Source organism: Hemitrygon akajei, chromosome 6, assembly GCF_048418815.1.
Source record: "Hemitrygon akajei chromosome 6, sHemAka1.3, whole genome shotgun sequence".
Classification (NCBI taxonomy): Eukaryota; Metazoa; Chordata; class Chondrichthyes; order Myliobatiformes; family Dasyatidae; genus Hemitrygon; species Hemitrygon akajei.
The window spans coordinates 152586542-152604751 of record NC_133129.1 but is presented as its reverse complement, the minus strand read 5'-3'; the positions used below and the strand labels follow the sequence as shown (position 1 = coordinate 152604751).

At 40.2% G+C, this 18210-nt stretch overlaps 1 protein-coding gene across 2 annotated transcripts in view; it reads left to right on the top strand.

Annotated features, from left to right (window-relative positions):
* The window catches only part of lrp5 (low density lipoprotein receptor-related protein 5), a 223274-nt gene that overhangs the window by 188654 nt on the left and 16410 nt on the right, over positions 1-18210 (top strand). For both annotated transcript variants that reach the window (XM_073049585.1, XM_073049584.1), the window contains exons 11-14: positions 5536-5720; positions 6299-6622; positions 14451-14653; positions 17769-17980. In XM_073049585.1, coding sequence (XP_072905686.1) covers positions 5536-5720; positions 6299-6622; positions 14451-14653; positions 17769-17980 — 924 coding nt within the window. The remainder of the gene's footprint in view (positions 1-5535; positions 5721-6298; positions 6623-14450; positions 14654-17768; positions 17981-18210) is intronic.

Sequence of the window (18210 nt, the reverse complement as noted above, 5' to 3'; positions counted from 1 at the left end):
CTATCTCAAACTGCAGGGTGAATTCTGTCAAATTATGATCACTACTCCTAAGGGTTCCTTTACCTTAAGCTCCCTGATCATATCTGGTTCATTACACAACATCCAGTCCAGAATTGCCTTTCCCCTAATGGGTTCAACCATAAGCTGCTCAAAAAAGCCATTTTGTAGGCATTCTATAAATTTTCTCACTTGAGATCCAGCACCACCCTGATTTTGCCATCTACTTGCATCTTGAAATCTACCATAACGATCATAACATTCCCCTTTTTACATGCTTATCTAATCTCCCATTGTCATTTGTATCCCACATCCTGGCTACTGTTGGAGGCTGTATATGACTCCCATCAGGATCTTTTTACCCTTGCAGTTTCTTAACTCCACCCACGAGGGTTCTACATCTTCCGATCCTATGTCACCTCTTTCTAAGGATTTGATTTCATTTTTACCAACAGAGCCACCCCACCCCCTGTGCTGGCCTACCTGTCCTTTCAATACAATGTGTATCTTTGGATGTTAGGCTCCCAATTATGATCTCCTTTCAACCACCACCCACAAACTCATACCTGCCGATCTTAACTGCACCACAGGATCTTCTATCTCCTGTAGGCGATGAGCACAGCGCCTTTTATGCTGCTTTCAAAGGGAGAATATAACTACAGCTGTGAAGATCCCTGCAGCATCCCGGTGACCCTGTGATCTCTGTCTCAGAGAACGATGTCAGGCTGTCTTTAAGTAGGGTGAACCCTCGCAAGGAGACAGACCCAGATGGAGTATCTGGTAAAGCTCTGAAAACTTGTGCCAACCAACTGGTGGGAATATTCAAGGACATTTTCAACCTCTCACTACTACAGTTGAAAGTTCCCACCTGCTTGAAAAAAAAGCAACAATTATACCAGTATCTAAGAAGAGTAGTGTGAGCTGCCTAGTATTGTCCAGTAGCACTCACATCTATGTGATGAAATGCTTTGGAGATTGGTTATGGCTGGAATGAACTCCTTCCTCAGCAAAGACCTGGACCCACTGCAATTTTTCTATCACCACAATAGATCAACGGCAGATGCAATCTCAATGGCTCTTCACACGGCTTGGATGCCAGGATGCTGTTTGTTGATTATAGCTCTGCATTTAACATCTTCATTCCCACATTCCTGATCAATAAGCTTCAGAACCTGAGCCTCTGTACCTCCCTCTGCAATTGGATTCACAACTTCCTAACTAGAAGACCACAATCTGTGTGGATTGGTGAGAATAACTCTTCCTCACTGAGGATCAACACCTGTACACCTCAGGGGTGTGTGCTTAGCCACTGCTCTACTCTCTCTATACCCATGACTGTGCGGCTAGGTATAGCTCAAATGCCATCTATAAATTTGCTGATGATACAACCATTGCTGGTACAATCTCAGATGGAGATGAGAAGGTGTACAGGAGTGAGATATCTCAGTTATTTGAGTGGTGTTGCAGCAACAGCTTTGCACCCAGTCATCAGTAAGACGAAAGCACTGATTGTGGACTTCAGGAAGGGTAAAACGAGAGAACACAAACCTATCCTCATAGAGGGATCATAAATGGAGAGAGTGAACAATTTCAATTTTCTGAGTCTCAAGATCTCCAAGGATCTAACCTGGTCCCAACATATCGATGCAACTATAAAAAAGGCAGGACAGCGGCTATATTTCATTAGGAGTTTGAAAAGATTTGGTTTATCATCTAAAATACTCGAAAACTTCTATAGATGTACTTTGGAGGGTGTTCTGAATCACTGTCTTGTATTGGGGGGGGGGGTTACTACACAGGACTGAAGCTACAGAATGTTGTAAAATTAGTCATCTCCATCTACGGTACTAGCTTCCATAATATCCAAGACATCTTCAAGGAGCGGTGCCTCAGAAAGGTGCCATCCATTATTAAGGATCCTCACCACCCAGGACATGTCCTCTTCTGAATGTTACTGTCAGAAAGGAGGTACAGAAGCCTTAAGGCATCCACTCAGCAATTTAGGAACAGCTTCTTCCCCTCAGCCGTACAATTCCTAAATGGACATTGAACCCATGAACACTATTTAACTTTTCTTATATATATAATTTCTGTTTTTGCTCTATTTTAAATCGATTTTTTAATTTTTTCTATATTACTATGCATTCCATTGAACTGCTGCTGCTAAGTTAACAAATTTCACGATACATGCTGGTGATAATAAACCTGATTCTGATTCTGACATTATTCCCTATACTGCGTGAATTCAAATATAACACTTTAAGTTATGTATTCTTCATTCTTTTTAATTTTTCCCCCATGTTGCACTTCAACCTCATCCCACTGACTGCAATTTTGCCCTGTTATTTGCCTGTTCTTCCTCACAATCTCACTGCACACTGCATCAACTTGTCTTCCAAACGCCCCATCCTCAGCACCATCACTCTGGTTCCCATTCCCCTGCCAAGTTAGTTTAAAACCAACCCAACAGCTCTAGCAAATCTGCCTAAAAGGATATTCCCCAGAGGGATCCCAATGATCCAAAACATCAGCAATAGAGTCCTGCAGCATGGAAACAGGTCCTTTGGGCCAACCAGTCCATAACATACCAAGGTGCACTTCTAAGTTAGTCCCATTTTTCTCCATTTAAGACCATAAGACACAGGAGCATAATTAGGGCATTTAGTCCATTGAATCCTCTCCGCCTTTTGATTATAGCTGATTTATTTTCCTTCTAAACCCTGTTGTCCTGCCTTCTTCCCCTAACATTTGAGGCCTTGTAACTTCACCATCCTCTGGCTCAAAAAATATCTCCTCCTTTCTGTTTTAAATGGACATCCTTCTATTCTGAGGTTGTGCCCTCTGGTCCTAGACTCTCCCACTATTGAAAGCATCCTCCCCACCTCCACTCGATGCCTTTGAATATTCAGTAGGTTTCAGTGAGGTCCTCCTTCATTCTTCTAAACACTCACAAGTACCAGCCCAGAGTCATCAAATGTTTCACATACATTAATAATTTCATTCCGAGTAAAGCCGCCTCTGGACGCTTTCCAATCCCAGCACATCATTTCTTCGATATGGGACCCAAAACTGCTCATAATACTCCAAATGTGGTCTCACATTACAAAAGCCTCAGCATTACATCCTTGCTGTTATATTCTAGACCTCTCGTAACTAATACTAACATTGCCTTTGCCTCCTTTACTGCTGCCTCAACCTGCGAGTTAACCTTTAGGGAACCCTGCTCTAAGGAGTTCCTTTGCACCCCCAGTTTCTGAATTCTCTTCCTGTTAGAAAATAGTCTACACCTGTATTCCTTCTACCAAAGTGCATAACCACACATCTCCCTCAACTGTACCCATCTAAAGATTAGCTTTATCTGTCACATGTAGATTGAAACATCGAATTATGCAGTGAACTTGTGAAATATTTCCAACCCATTGCTATAAAATATAGCCCAATGGGAGATACAGGAAAACAACAATCCACTATTTAATTTCTTGGAAATCGCAATAGGTTAGTATCTGGTTCCTCTTGTCTTGTTTCCTGTGCTGCATTTAAACTCACCGGTCCCTATTTCTTGTGCTCCCTTTACAATCAACAGCGTTCCACTTCCCTTTAAACTCCCAGCCCATTGTATGCATTTCCTTTAAATTCAGCAAGGTCCAATTCCCATGCTTCTTTTGTACTCATTGGAACTCCATTCCCACATTTCCATACCTTTTAAAGTCGCTGTGACCTATCTCCCCGCTTCTTTTAAACACAGTGCTCCTTTTAAACACACCATCACCCTGTGTTCCTGCACCTTTTAAGCTCATATGGTTTACTGACCAATTCGTTATACTACTGTGTAATGTCTTTGGAAAAAAAGTAAATCAACATTGTATTAATATATTATTAGAAGTAATATCTAATAATATGGAAAATTTGCTAGTCTAGTACCACCAAGGTCCTGAGGATGCTGGATTACTATAGGTTTAATATTTGCTGTGGGTAGGTTTATAATTATTTGCAGTAGGCTACAAAGATCAGCTGATCTAAAGTTTTATGGAGAATCAAACTCAATGGTTGTTCACTGGAGGAATCAGTCTTGACAGCTATTGCTCCTTAGCTGAACATCCAACATCTTAATTATGATTTTGAAACTCAAATTATTTTTCTGTAGCTTGAGTCATTATCTACAGCAGCATTAGCAAAATTGGCAAACAAGAAATTACCTTGAACCTGATGCTTGATTTGGGATTTGACATGCTGTAAAAGGCAATGCATACCATCATGTATGATGCCTGTGTTGTCAATTATTCTTTCAAAACTTCTTAATATTTGATTGGGTCAATAAGAAAACTGGTCTTTTCAGCGATAGTAATGAGTATTTAGAAGTGGATGAACATGCCTGAGCTGTTTTTAAATTGTGATTAATAACATAACTGGTTTTGAAATGTTGTTTACAGAATGAGTTTGGACAGTCTTCCTCTTAATAGACGCAAGATGAATAAAACTGCTGTCAATCTGTTAATAATTTACCTTGCTTACAGGTGATAGTATAATTTGCCAAGTCAATAACTGGATCATAGGTGCAAACTTCTCCTCAGAGATTCGTGTACGTCATTTTGATTAGAACATCAATAAAAGAAGTAGCAATGTTGCCACTTCTCAGATGTCTTGGGCACTATTTCCACTCTATGTGAAGTTAATGTATTCTATTTGCGCCTTGGAAGGTTTCCAGGGCGCAGGCCTAGGCAAGGTTGTATGGGAGACCAGCAGTTGCCCAAGCTGCAAGTCTCCCCTCTCCACGCTACCGATGTTGTCCAAGGGAAGGGCACTAGGGCCAATACAGTTTGGCACCAGTGTCATCACAGAGCAATGAGTGGTTAAGTGCCTTGCTCAAGACGCCGCCTCAGCTGTGGCTCGAACTAGCGACCTTCAGATCACTAGACCAATGCCTTAACCACTTGGCCATGTACCAACACATTGATAATCATGTCAAGTATATTCCTGTGTTGTTGAGGACATTGTTGTGATCAATGGCAAGTCTTTCCTTATTACAGTGATGAAATAAGGTGGGATGTCTAAGGTTGTATGAAGTGCAATACTAATCCAGGTTACTCCTCCATAATAAATGTAAAATGAAGCAGAACAGTTCTTACAGATTCAACAGGATGTGCTCTTCGAAGACTAAGCTTGAAGCTTAATCTTGAAGCATGTTGGTAACTTACTGTTCATGCTGGGTAACCAATACAAAAAACCTGTAATTGCAATGAGAAAATTTGTTGTCTTTTGTGTATAAATGGACTATTATTGGGTTAAAACATTACAATAAATAATGCTTCCAATCATTTCCTCTTTTGCTTAGAAAATGAATGGAAGTATTACCTATTCCAATGTTTTAACTTGATAACAATCTGTTTATACGCAACTTGCCATAGACAGATGATGAAGATTTGAGCATTAATCATATTTATTTCACCAGGATCAGTCTGTCACAATATTTCAGGATCATATGTGAAATTTATTTTACTGCCTCCAAAGTACTTTGATATCGTTGTTTTCCTGCATCAGGTACATGTATTGGACTGAATGGGGTGGTAAGCCAAGAATTGTCCGCTCACACATGGATGGCACAAATAGTGCTGCTCTGGTAGACAGAGTGGGACGCGCTAATGGGCTTACTATCGACTATGTAGAGAAAAGACTTTATTGGACTGACCTGGATACATCAATGATTGAATCTTCAAACATGCTCGGTAAGAGGAAAGTCTAGACTTGGCACTGCTGTACATTCTTAATTCCAAGTTTTTTTGCATATTGTATTTTGTATTGAAGCCATCTGTTCAAAGCAGTATAATTTTAAATTTGATTTTCTTCCTTGTGTGTTAAACTTTGACAGTTAAACTTTCTCACAGCCTCCCAAATTTGGGGCCTCTAGCATTGATGCTCAAAAGAAGGTTTCAACCATTAGCCTGCATACATCAATGACAGGAAATAACAGAATTCAAATACCAACAAGACACTTTGTTTTTCAGTCTCCATCTGTGGTCAGTTTCTTTGGATTAAGAGTTGATGGAACAGTTAGCTGCTTTGAGTGAATTTTACTGCTAGGAATTTTTCTTTATATATATCATTTTCAAAAAATACTAACGCTGTGGCTGTGAACCAACATAACTTGGTGTTTAACCAAAGTCCACATCTTGAGCTTATCCAAGTCATACTTATAGTGTTTGTGTCATGACATCTGAAAGTTTTACTTTTTGTAACATTTATGCATTGACTTAAATCAGTTGCAAAACCTAATTGTTGATTCTTTTGTTATTTGCAAATTAAGGGCAACAGCGTGAAATCATAGCTGATGATCTTCCTCATCCCTTTGGGCTAACACAGTACCGGGATTACATCTATTGGACTGATTGGAATTTGCGCAGTATTGAGCGTGCTGATAAAATGAATGGACAAAACCGAACACTTATTCAAGGACATTTGGACTACGTGATGGACATCTTAGTTTTTCATTCTTCACGGCAAGATGGCTGGAATGAATGTGTGCAAACCAATGGACATTGTTCTCATCTTTGCCTTGCTGTGCCAACTGGCTACAGGTGTGGATGTGCATCACATTACGTACTTGATGGCAATAACAAAACTTGTAGTTGTAAGTATTTTTATTCCTTCAAAACTATAGTGTGCCTCATGTAACATAAGAAATGTGTATGTGAATTTATAAGCTTTGGTGAATGCTCATTTAAGACCAAGGAAAGGGAAATAAACACACTTTACTCTCCCTGAGGCTTCTTGCTGCATAACGATGACAAGTATTTTACATACAGCTTGTATTTGGTTGTATTTGGAGAGCCATGCATGTAGTACTAGTTTCATCAGTAAATCTACTCCTATAGTTCAAAATAAATTTATGTTACCATGTACAATCCTGAAATTTGTTTACTTGCGGGCACACTCAGTAAATCCAAGACACATAATAGAATCAATGAATGACTGCACCCAACAGGACGGACAAACAGCCAATGTGAAAAAATAAACAGACTATGAAAATATAAAAGAAAAAATGGAAAATAATAATAAATAAATAAACAATAAATATTGCTAACATGAGATGAAGAGTCCTTAAAAGTGAGTCTTTAGAATGTGAGATCAGTACAGTGTTGGCACGAGTGAAGTTATCCCTACTGCTTGAGGGCTAATAACTGTTCCCGAACCTGATGGTGTGGGTCCTGAAGCTCCTGTACCTCCTTCCTGATGGCAGCAGCGAGAAGAGAGCATGACCTGGGTGGTGGGGTTCATCGATGATGGATGCTGCTTTCCTGTGACAGCACTCCATGTCGATGTGCTCAATGGTTGGGAGGGTGTTACCTTGATGGACTGGGCCGTATCCACTAATTTTGTAGGATTTTCCATTCAAAGGCATTGGTGTTGTCATTGTATTCTCCACCACACATCTATAGAAGTTTGCCAAAGTTTTCTATGTCATGTCAAATCTTTGCAAACTTCTAAGGAAGTAAGGGCACTGCCATCCTTATGTGCTAGGCCCAGGACAGATCCCCTGAAATGATAACACCGAGGAGAATTGTTAGCTCTGATCCCCTGATGAGGACTGACTCATGGGCCTCTGGTTTCCTCCTCTTGAAGTCAATATCATCTCCTTGTTCTTGCTGACATTGAGTGAACGGTTGTTGTGGCACCACTCAGTCAGATTTTCAGTCTCCCTCCTATATGCTGATTCCTCACCACCTTTGATTTGGCCAGTGGCAGTGGTATTGTCAGCAAACTTAAAATCTGGCCATAGAGTTGTGCTTAGCCTCACCTGTGTTGCACCTGTGTTGATGGGGATTGTGGAGGAGATGTTGCCAATCCAAACTGACGGGGGTCTGCAAGTGAGGAAATCAAGCATCCAATTACACAAGGAGGTATTTAGACCAAGGTCTTGAAGCTAATTGATTAATTTTGAGGGGATGATAGTATTGCATGCCAAGCTGTAGTTGATTAAGAGCATCCTGATTTATCCATGTTTGCTGTCCCAATGTTCCAAGATTGAGTGAAGAGCCAATGAAATGGCATTTGCTGTGGATCTGTTGTGCTGGTGAGCAAATTGGAGCGGGTCGACTTTGCTTCTCAGGCAGGAATTGATATGTTTCATCACCAGCCTCTCAAAACACTTCATCACATAATTGGACTTGACCAATTTTTTTTGCTGAAAACAATGACTTGTATGAATATTCAAAGAGACACTAAACTACATACAGTATTTACCATTATTATCACCAAATATCTAGTGTTCACTCACAAACAACAGAAGAAAAAATATAAATGATATAAACATATAGAATAATATAAGGTATGCACACATTTCAGACATTTTTCAATGTCACAAGTTCTCATAACCATCTAGTAAGCATCAAGCCAGCATGACATGTTTCCTGTGAAAATATCTCACTGCTCTCAGATGGTAAAATATTGTTGCCACTTCATTTGGGGGTAAAGACCTCACCTGCATTGAGCACATCTACACAGTGTTTTCGCAGGAAAGCAACATCCATTGTCAGGGGCCCCCACCATCCAGGTCATGCTCTTTTCTCTCTGCTGCCATCAGGAAGAAGGTACAGGATCCTCAGGACTCAATCACCAGGTTCAGGAACAGTTTTTACCCCCCAACAATAAGGCTCTTGAACCAAAGAGTTAACTTCACTTGCCCCATCATTGAAATGTTCCCACACCTATAGACTCACTTTCAAGGTCTCTTCATCTCATGTTCTTGATATTTCTTGTTTGTTTATTTATTTATTTATTTATTATTGTTATTTCTTTTTGGATTTGGAGAGTTTGTTGTGTTTTGCACAATGATTGAACACCCAGTTGGTATGGTCTTTCATTTATTCTATTGTAGTTTTATCCTATTATGAATTTATTGAATATGCCCTCAGGAAAATGCATCTCAGGGTTGTATATGGTGACATATATGTACTTTGAACTGTAAAGATAATCATTATAATAATGATTATAATAATATATATAATTATAATATATAATAATATAATTATATTATATTTATCATATATTGTATTATTATATTTATATTATAAACCTAATTATAATATAATTATAATAATATATTAGATAATCATTCCCATCAACAATAAGTATACTGTTTTGGATACTGTTGGTGGGGACAACCTACCAGGGACAAGTTGCAGTAGTTGCGTCTCTGGCACCGAGACTGGACACTCAGCTCAGAAGGGAAGGAGGGAAAAGAGGAGAGCAGTAGTGATAGGGGATTTGTTAGTTAGGGGGACAGATAGGAGGTTCTGTGGGAGAGATCGAGAATCCCAGATGGTCTGTTGCCTCCCTGGAGCCAGGGTCTGCAATATCTTGGATCGAGTTCTCAGTATTCTCAAGAGGGAGGGTGAGCAGCTGGATGTCGTGGTCCATGTAGGGACCAATGGCGTGGGTAGGAAGAGTGAGGAGGTCCTGAAAGGTGAGTTTAAGGAGCTAGGTGCCAAGTTAAAGGACAGGACCTCCAGGATAGCAATCTCAGGATTGCTACCAGTGCCACGTGCAGGTGGGTTTAGAAATAGTAAGATAGTGCAGATCAACACGTGGCTGAAGACGTGGTGCAGGAGGGAGGGCTTCAGATTTATAGATAATTGGGCAGGTTTCCAGGGAAGGTGGGACCTGTTCCGGCAGGACGGTTTACATCTGAACTGGAGGGGGACAAATATTCTTGCAGGTTGGTTTGCTAGAGAAGCTCCAGTGGATTTAAACTAGATACAAGGGGGGAAGGGAATCAGAGTGCAGGAACAGATGAATGGGAGAAGGAAGAAAAAGAAGACAGTAAAGTTCTTTGTACTGTTAGAGATAAACAGAGAGGAAGAGGTGGAGAATTTCTTAAGTGCTTTTATTTTAATGCTAGGAGCATTGTAAGAAAGGTGGAAGAGCTTAGAGCATGGATTGATACCTGGAAATATGATGTTGTAGCTATTAGTGAAACATGGTTGCAGGAGGGGTGTGATTGGCAATGAAATATTCCTAGATTTCATTGCTTCAGGTGTGATAGAATCGGAGGGACAAGAGGGGGAGGTGTTGCGTTGCTTGTCAGAGAAAATATTACTGTGGTGCTCTGGCAGGATAGATTAGAGGGCTCGTCTAGGGAGGCTATTTGGATGGAATTGAGGAATGGGAAAGGTGTAGTAACACTTATAGGGGTGTATTATAGACCACCTAATGGGGAGTGAGAATTGGAGGAGCAAATTTGCAAGGAAATAGCAGATATTTGTAGTAAGCACAGGGTTGTGATTGTGGGAGATTTTAATTTTCCACACATAGACTGGGAAGCACATACTGTAAAAGGGATGGATGGTTTGGAGTTTGTAAAATGTGTGCAGGCTAGTTTTTTGCAGCAATACATAGAGGTACCGACTAGAGAAGGGGCAGTGTTGGATCTCCTGTTAGGGAATGAGATAGGTCAGGTGACGGATGTATGTGTTGGGGAGCACTTTGGGTCTAGTGATCACAATGCCATTAGTTTCAATATAATGATGGAGAAGGATAGGACTGGACCCAGGGTTGAGATTTTTGATTGGAGAAAGGCTAACTTTGAGGAGATGTGGAAAGATTTGGAAGGAGTGGATTGGGACAATTTATTTTATGGGAAGGATGTAATAGAGAAATGGAGGTCATTTAAAGGTGAAATTTTGGGGGTACAGAATCTTTATGTTCCTGTTAGGTTGAAAGGAAAGGTTAAAAGTTTGAGAGAGCCATGGTTTTCAAGGGACATTGGAAACTTGGTTAGGAAAAAGAGAGATATCTACAATAAATATAGGCAGCATGGAGTAAATGAGGTGCTCGAGGAATATAAAGAATGTAAGAAGAATCTTAAAAAAGAAATTAGAAAAGCTAAAAGAAGATACGAGGTTGCTTTGGCAAGTAAGGTGAAAATAAATCAGAAGGGTTTCTACAGTTATATTAATAGCAAAAGGATAGTGAGGGATAAAATTGGTCCCTTAGAGAATCAGGGTGGACAGCTATGTGTGGAGCCGAAAGAGATGGGGGAGATTTTGAACAATTTCTTTTCTTTGGTATTCACTAAGGAGAAGGATGTTGAATTGTGTAAGGTAAGGGAAACAAGTAGGGAAGTTATGAAAACTATGATGATTAAAGAGGAGGAAGTACTGGCACTTTTAAGGAATATAACAGTGGATAAATCTCCGGGTCCTGACAGGATATTCCCTAAGACCTTGAGGGAAGTTAGTGTGGAAATAGCAGGGGCTCTGACAGAAATATTTCAAATGTCATTAGAAATGGGGATGGTGCCGGAGGATTGGCGTATTGCTCATGTGGTTCCATTGTTTAAAAAGGGTTCTAAGAGTAAACCTAGCAATTATAGGCCTGTCAGTTTGACATCAGTGGTGGGTAAATTAATGGAAAGTATTCTTAGAGATAGTATATATAATTATCTGGATCGACAGGGTCTGATTAGGAACAGTCAACATGGATTTGTGCGTGGAAGGTCATGTTTGACAAATCTTATTGAATTTTTTGAAGAGGTTACTAGGAAACTTGATGAGGGTAAAGCAGTGGATGTTGTCTATATGGACTTCAGTAAGGCCTTTGACAAGGTTCCACACGGAAGGTTAGTTAGGAAGGTTCAATCATTAGGTATTAATATTGAAGTAGTAAAATGGATTCAACAGTGGCTGAATGGGAGATGCCAGAGAGTAGTGGTGGATAACTGTTTGTCAGGTTGGAGGCCGGTGACTAGTGGTGTTCCTCAGGGATCTGTACTGGGTCCAATGTTGTTTGTCATATACATTAATGATCTGGATGATGGGGTGGTAAATTGGATTAGTAAGTATGCAGATGATACTAAGGTAGGTGGCATTGTGGATAATGAAATAGGTTTTCAAAGCTTGCAGAAAGATTTAGGTCAGTTAGAAGAGTGGGCTGAATGATGGCAGATAGAGTTTAATGCTGATAAGTGTGAAGTGCTACATTTTGGTAGGAATAATCCAAATAGGACATACATAGTAAATGGTAGGGCATTGAAGAATGCAGTAGAACAGAGTGATCTAGGAATAATGGTGCATAGTTTCCTGAAGGTGGAATCTCTTGTGGATATGGTGGTGAAGAAAGCTTTTGGTATGTTGGCCTTTATAAATCAGAGCATTGAGTATAGGAGTTGGGATGTAATGTTAAAATTGTACAAGGCATTGGTAAGGCCGAATTTGGAGTATTGTGTACAGTTCTGGTCACCGAATTATAGGAAAGATGTCAACAAAATAGAGAGAGTAGAGAGAAGATTTACTAGAATGTTACCTGGGTTTCAGCACCTAAGTTACAGGGAAAGGCCGAACAAGTTAGGTCTTTATTCTTTGGAGCGTAGAAGGTTGAGGGGGGACTTGATAGAGGTATTTAAAATTTTGAGGGGATAGATAGAGTTGACGTGGATAGGCTTTTTCCATTGAGAGTAGGGGAGATTCAAACAAGAGGACATGAGTTGAGAGATAGGGGGTGATGCACCATCAATAACTCTTGGAGACGTGAGGCGAGATATAGGCTTTTATTGGCTGGAAGAAAGAACAAGTAGCAATTGACCACCACACTACATCCTGGAGACTGAGGCCGGGGCGGTGTCTCCAATCGCCTTTATACTGGGGTCCGTGGGAGGAGCCACAGGAGCAATCAGCGGGGGGGGGGGGGGGGGCGTGTCCAGACAGGTATATGTAGTTCACCACAGGGGGCAAAAGTTTAAGGGTAACACGAGGAGGAATTTCTTTACTCAGATAGTGGTAGCTGTGTGGAACGAGCTTCCAGTAGAAGTGGTAGAGGCAGGTTCGGTATTGTCATTTAAAGTAAAATTGGATAGGTATATGGACAGGAAAGGAACGGAGAGTTATGGGCCGAGTGCGGGTCAGTGGGACTAGGTGAGAGTAAGCGTTCGGCACGGACTAGAAGGGCCGAGATGATCTGTTTCTGTGCTGTAATTGTTATATGGATATATGATTATTATGTATCTTGTTATGATAAGTGAGGTTTACAAAATTGAGAGATGACACTGCATACCATGTGCCAGCAAAATGTTTGCACATCCCACAATGGGCCCACACATTCCATGGGTTTGGCTCCCTTGCTCTCAGCAATCTACATCACTCAAATGTCAAAGGATTTGTTAATTATGTTTAAAATGTTGTTTCAAAAGTACACACCACAATTCAAACTGTTTATTTAAGGTGTCAGATTTCACTGCACCAGCTGTTCAGTAGACTTATGCTAGTGCACAAATTCAGTAATTTATTTTTGTCCTTGAAATTGAATTGTTCAGAAACTGAACAATCCAGTGCCTAACATTTTTTGAATATGAAGTGTCTCCATAATTAATTTTGTTGAAGACTCTGTACTGAGCCACACAATCTGAATCAAGAACTGAACATCGGAATACCTTCTTCCATGCCAGTACATATGCAGAAAGAAACAGAAAGATAGAATAAACTGAGGGGTGAGGAATGGAAAGAAAACATTTCTTTAATGCTTTTGAAATCCACTCAGAATTACAATCTACAGTGATGTGACTCTACAACTGTATAGATAGATAGATAGATAGATAGATACTTTATTCATCCCCATGGGGAAATTCAACTTTTTTCCAATGTCCCATACACTTGTTGTAGCAAAACTAATTACATACAATACTTAACTCAGTAAAAAATATGATATGCATCTAAATCACTATCTCAAAAAGCATTAATAATAGCTTTTAAAAAGTTCTTAAGTCCTGGCGGTAGAATTGTAAAGCCTAATGGCATTGGGGAGTATTGACCTCTTCATCCTGTCTGAGGAGCATTGCATCGATAGTAACCTGTCGCTGAAACTGCTTCTCTGTCTCTGGATGGTGCTATGTAGAGGATGTTCAGAGTTATCCATAATTGACCGTAGCCTACTCAGCGCCCTTCGCTCAGCTACCGATGTTAAACTCTCCAGTACTTTGCCCACAACAGAGCCCGCCTTCCTTACCAGCTTATTAAGACGTGAGGCGTCCCTCTTCTTAATGCTTCCTCCCCAACACGCCACCACAAAGAATATATGTTAGCTTTCAGTGTTAGATGAGTTATTTGATAATAATTAAGATGTGAAACAAAGTTACTTGTAGAAACTGACTTGCACTTGAAGGGACAAACCCTGTGCTTTTTTCTGATGTGGAAATCTTTACAAATGTTTAAGGCAAAGATGGTAAGTATGACAAAGCAGGAAATTGCTCATGTTCTACAGTATGTTTAACTGAACCCATACAACCTGTGGAGGTTCTTTATTCTTTAGTACACTGGGTAACCTTGCTCTTATTTTTACGTTAAAGTCAGGATTAACATTTTCATTAATGTTTTGGTGTAATTTCCTTTCACACAACTCAGTTGAGAAATATTTTGTCTTACAATTTTTTAATCATAATACTTGTTTAATTTGTCTCCCTATTTCAGTGCCTGTTAGTTTCCTTCTGTTCAGTCAGAAGACTGCAATTAGTCGCATGATCTTGGATGAGCAGCAGAGTCCAGACATAATTTTGCCTGTACATGGTTTGCGAAATGTGAAAGCAGTGGATTATGATGCTGTTGACAAGTTGATTTACTGGATAGACGGACGCCAAAACATCATTAAAAGAGCTAGAGATGATGGTTCTCAAGTAAGTAGCTAAAGCTATCTTTGTGAAGAAGCCCTCTCAGGAATAGAATTACAGCTTTTGCTTGATTAAACAGATATTTTAACCCTGCTCACAAATGTTTTGTTACATTTTCACCTCTTAGTTCCTGAAACATTTGCATCTTCAGCTTGATTGTGCTGAAAGTAGTCTAACACCAAAATTACTCTGTTATTTCTGCCTGCCCACGCTCATCTGGACTAATGCAGAGAGCTGATGTTGCTGAACTTCTGTACCACAGCTTTGATATAGCCATTGTCCTGCACTCTGCCACCAAAGCAGGCTGCAGAAAACTGGGGATGGAACTTTGCCTTATGTCAAAGCCAGTGGGTCTTTATAGTTTAGTTTTGTAAACCATCTCTGGTACAAAGAGACATTTAACCTATTAACAATTGTACAAAGTATTTAAATTAAAGCATTGAACTAAAGTGAGATAATTTTAAAAGAACATATTTTCTGCATTCTCTTTAGGCTACGAGTCCCATTAGAATGAGTGGGGTCTCTGATCCCATGCTAGGTATCACAAGCATGGAATTGGAGAATGAAATTATCCGGTAAAATTCCAGTACAGAGTCTAGTAATGGAGCAAAGTCATACAAGCATTGGCAACAATCAGTCATTAAGTCTAAGACTTAATGTACATGTTGTACATTCTTGCTGTACATTCCCAGACCAGCAACCATAGATGAACCAGCAGAGATATGTCATCTGCTGAGGGCTAGGTCTGTGGCATTTAAGTCTGGTGACCCAGGCCTGTACAAGAATACCCGGTTTGACTTGCGGAGGGTTATTTCAAGAGCGAAGAGACAATTCCAAGTGAGGTTGGAGGTACCATCGGATGCACGTAAACTCTGGCAGGGTTTGCAAGACATTACTCCCTACAAACGAAACCCAACAGCATGAATGGCAGTGATATTTCACTACCAGATCAGCTCAACATCTCTTTCAGGAGGGTGAACCCTCGCAAGGCGGCAGGCCTAGATGGAGTACCTGGTAAGGCTCTGAAAACATGTGCCAACCAACTGGTGGGAGTATTCAAGGACATTTCCAACCTCTCACTGCTACAGTCAAAAGTTCCCACCTGGTTCAAAAAGGCAACGATTATACCAATGCCTAAGAAGAATAATGTGAGCAGCCTTAATGACTATCGTCCAGTAGCACTCACGTCTACGGTGATAAAATGCTTTCAGAGGTTGCTCATGGCTAGAATGAACACTTGCCTCAGCAAGGACCTGAACCCACTGCAATTTGCCTATTGCCACAATAGGTCTATGGCAGATACAAGCAGTCTTCACATAGTCTTCGATCATCTGGACGATACAAGCACTGTATAGTGTTTGTTGACTGTAGCTCAGCATATAGCACCATCATTCCCACAGTCCTGATCAATAATCTACAGAACATGGGCATTTGTACCTCTCTCTGCAATTGGATTCTTAACTTCCTAACCGGCTGACCACAATCTGTGTGGATTGGTGAGAATATCTCCTCTTCGCTGACAATCAACACTGGCACACCTCAAGGGCGTGTGCCTAGCCCACTGCTCTACTCCGTCTATACCCCTGACTGGGTGGCTAGGTGTAGCTCAAATACTATCTATAAATTTGCTGATGATACAACCATTGTTGGTAGAAGATCGGATGGAGATGAGAGAGCCTACAGGAGCGAGATATACCAGCTGGTTGAGTGGTGTCACAGCAACAACCTTGCACTTAGTGTCAGCAAGACAAAAGACCTGATTGTGGGCTTCAGGAAGGGTAAGATGAGGAATCATGAACCAATCCTCCTGGAGAGAGTGAGCAACTTCAATTTCCTGGATGTCAAGATCTCTGAGAATCTAACCTAGTCCCAACATATTGACACAGCTATAATGAAGGCAAGACTACAGTTACTGTATACTTTATTAGGAGTTTGAAGAGATTCAGTTTGTTACCTAAAACACTCAAACTTCTACAGATGTACCGTGGAGAGCGTTCTGACAGGCTGCATCATGGTCTGGTATGGGGGAGGGAGGGGATTACTGCATAAGACCAAAAGAAGCTACAGAAAGTTGTAAAATCAATCAGCTCCATCTTGGGTACTAGCCTCCATAATATCCAAGACATCTTCAAGGAACGGTGCCTCAGAAAGGTGACGTCCATTATTAAGGACCCCCATCACCCAGGGCACGCCCTCTTCTCTTTGTTTCCTTCAGAAAGGAGGTACAGAAGCCTGAAGGCACACTCAGCGATTCAGGAACAGCTTCTCAAGTTATTTTTGTAGCTGACGTTACATTAATAATTAATAACTAATCCCAAGGTACAAAACTTGAGATTTATCATTTTTGGGTACTCATTGCATAAGTATAGTACTCTGTTTATTGTGCTGCCTGTGAGGTAAATATCTGATTCATTCTAACATTTGATAGTTCTGAAATTCCCTGAGCTCCAAATGCCATTTGCTGCTTTCCTAGGGATTTATATATAAATGTGCTTTGTCTACCTTCTGCCTGCCATCTGCTGAACAATGAAATGGAATAATATGGGGACTTGTCTTCTCTCTTGTTTGTGCCATTCTGGAAAAGCCAGCATGAGAGCAGGAGTTTGATCATCAAGAAAGCAATTAATGAATTAATCATTCGAAGTACTTTCTGAAGACCTTAATTCTGAGAATGAGAAAGATGACTGATCATATTTAAATTAGGATGCACCATGACAACTCCACATTTTGTTTCTGTATTTGTTTCATATAAATTATTTAGTCTGGAATGGAGGTTTGATGTAAGCAGTCTTCAGTGATCTGAAATTTTGTGGCATGATTGTTGTAATTTAGACATTCAATTGTGGGCACCCATGCCTTGATTCTGCTGAAGATGTGCATAAAATGTTTTCAGCCTATCTTTGTCCAAACATCGGAGGGATACGTTTACATAAAGAATGACAGCAATATTGTTTCTATATAGTTTTTTAATATATACATTAATTCAGTGGGGGAAATTAGCTCTTCAAGACCAACAGTGTTGTATTTGAAGCTCTGAGTTGCATTGATATTATCTCTTAATTGTACACAGTAAAAGTTGAATCAATAACAAACTTTTTTTATTTACTGTTTGTTTATCTAGGCATTTGTGGTTGTTTCTGGGCCAAACCAAAGCCAAAATCCAGATATTCAACCCCATGACTTGAGCCTTGACATCTACAGTCGGACTGTCTACTGGACTTGTGAAACATCGAACACTGTAAATGTTAACAGACTAGACGGAAAGCCCATCGGAATAGTTTTTCGAGGAGAACATGACCGACCTAGGGCTATTGTTGTCAATGCAGAACGGGGGTAACTTGCTTACTTTTCAATTCAACGCATAAAGAAATAACTGTTTTACAAAAAAGATACTTGTTTTAATATTTTCCTTACCATAAGGAAAAGTAGAACCTTATAAACCTGTGACATAGCAGTGGAGAGACTCAATTGCATTTTCTTATTATAAATTGTTTTCTCAACAGCCTCTTACTTCCCTACTTCCCTACCAAATTCTTATTTGCTTCTCTGCTTCAGAGTTACTG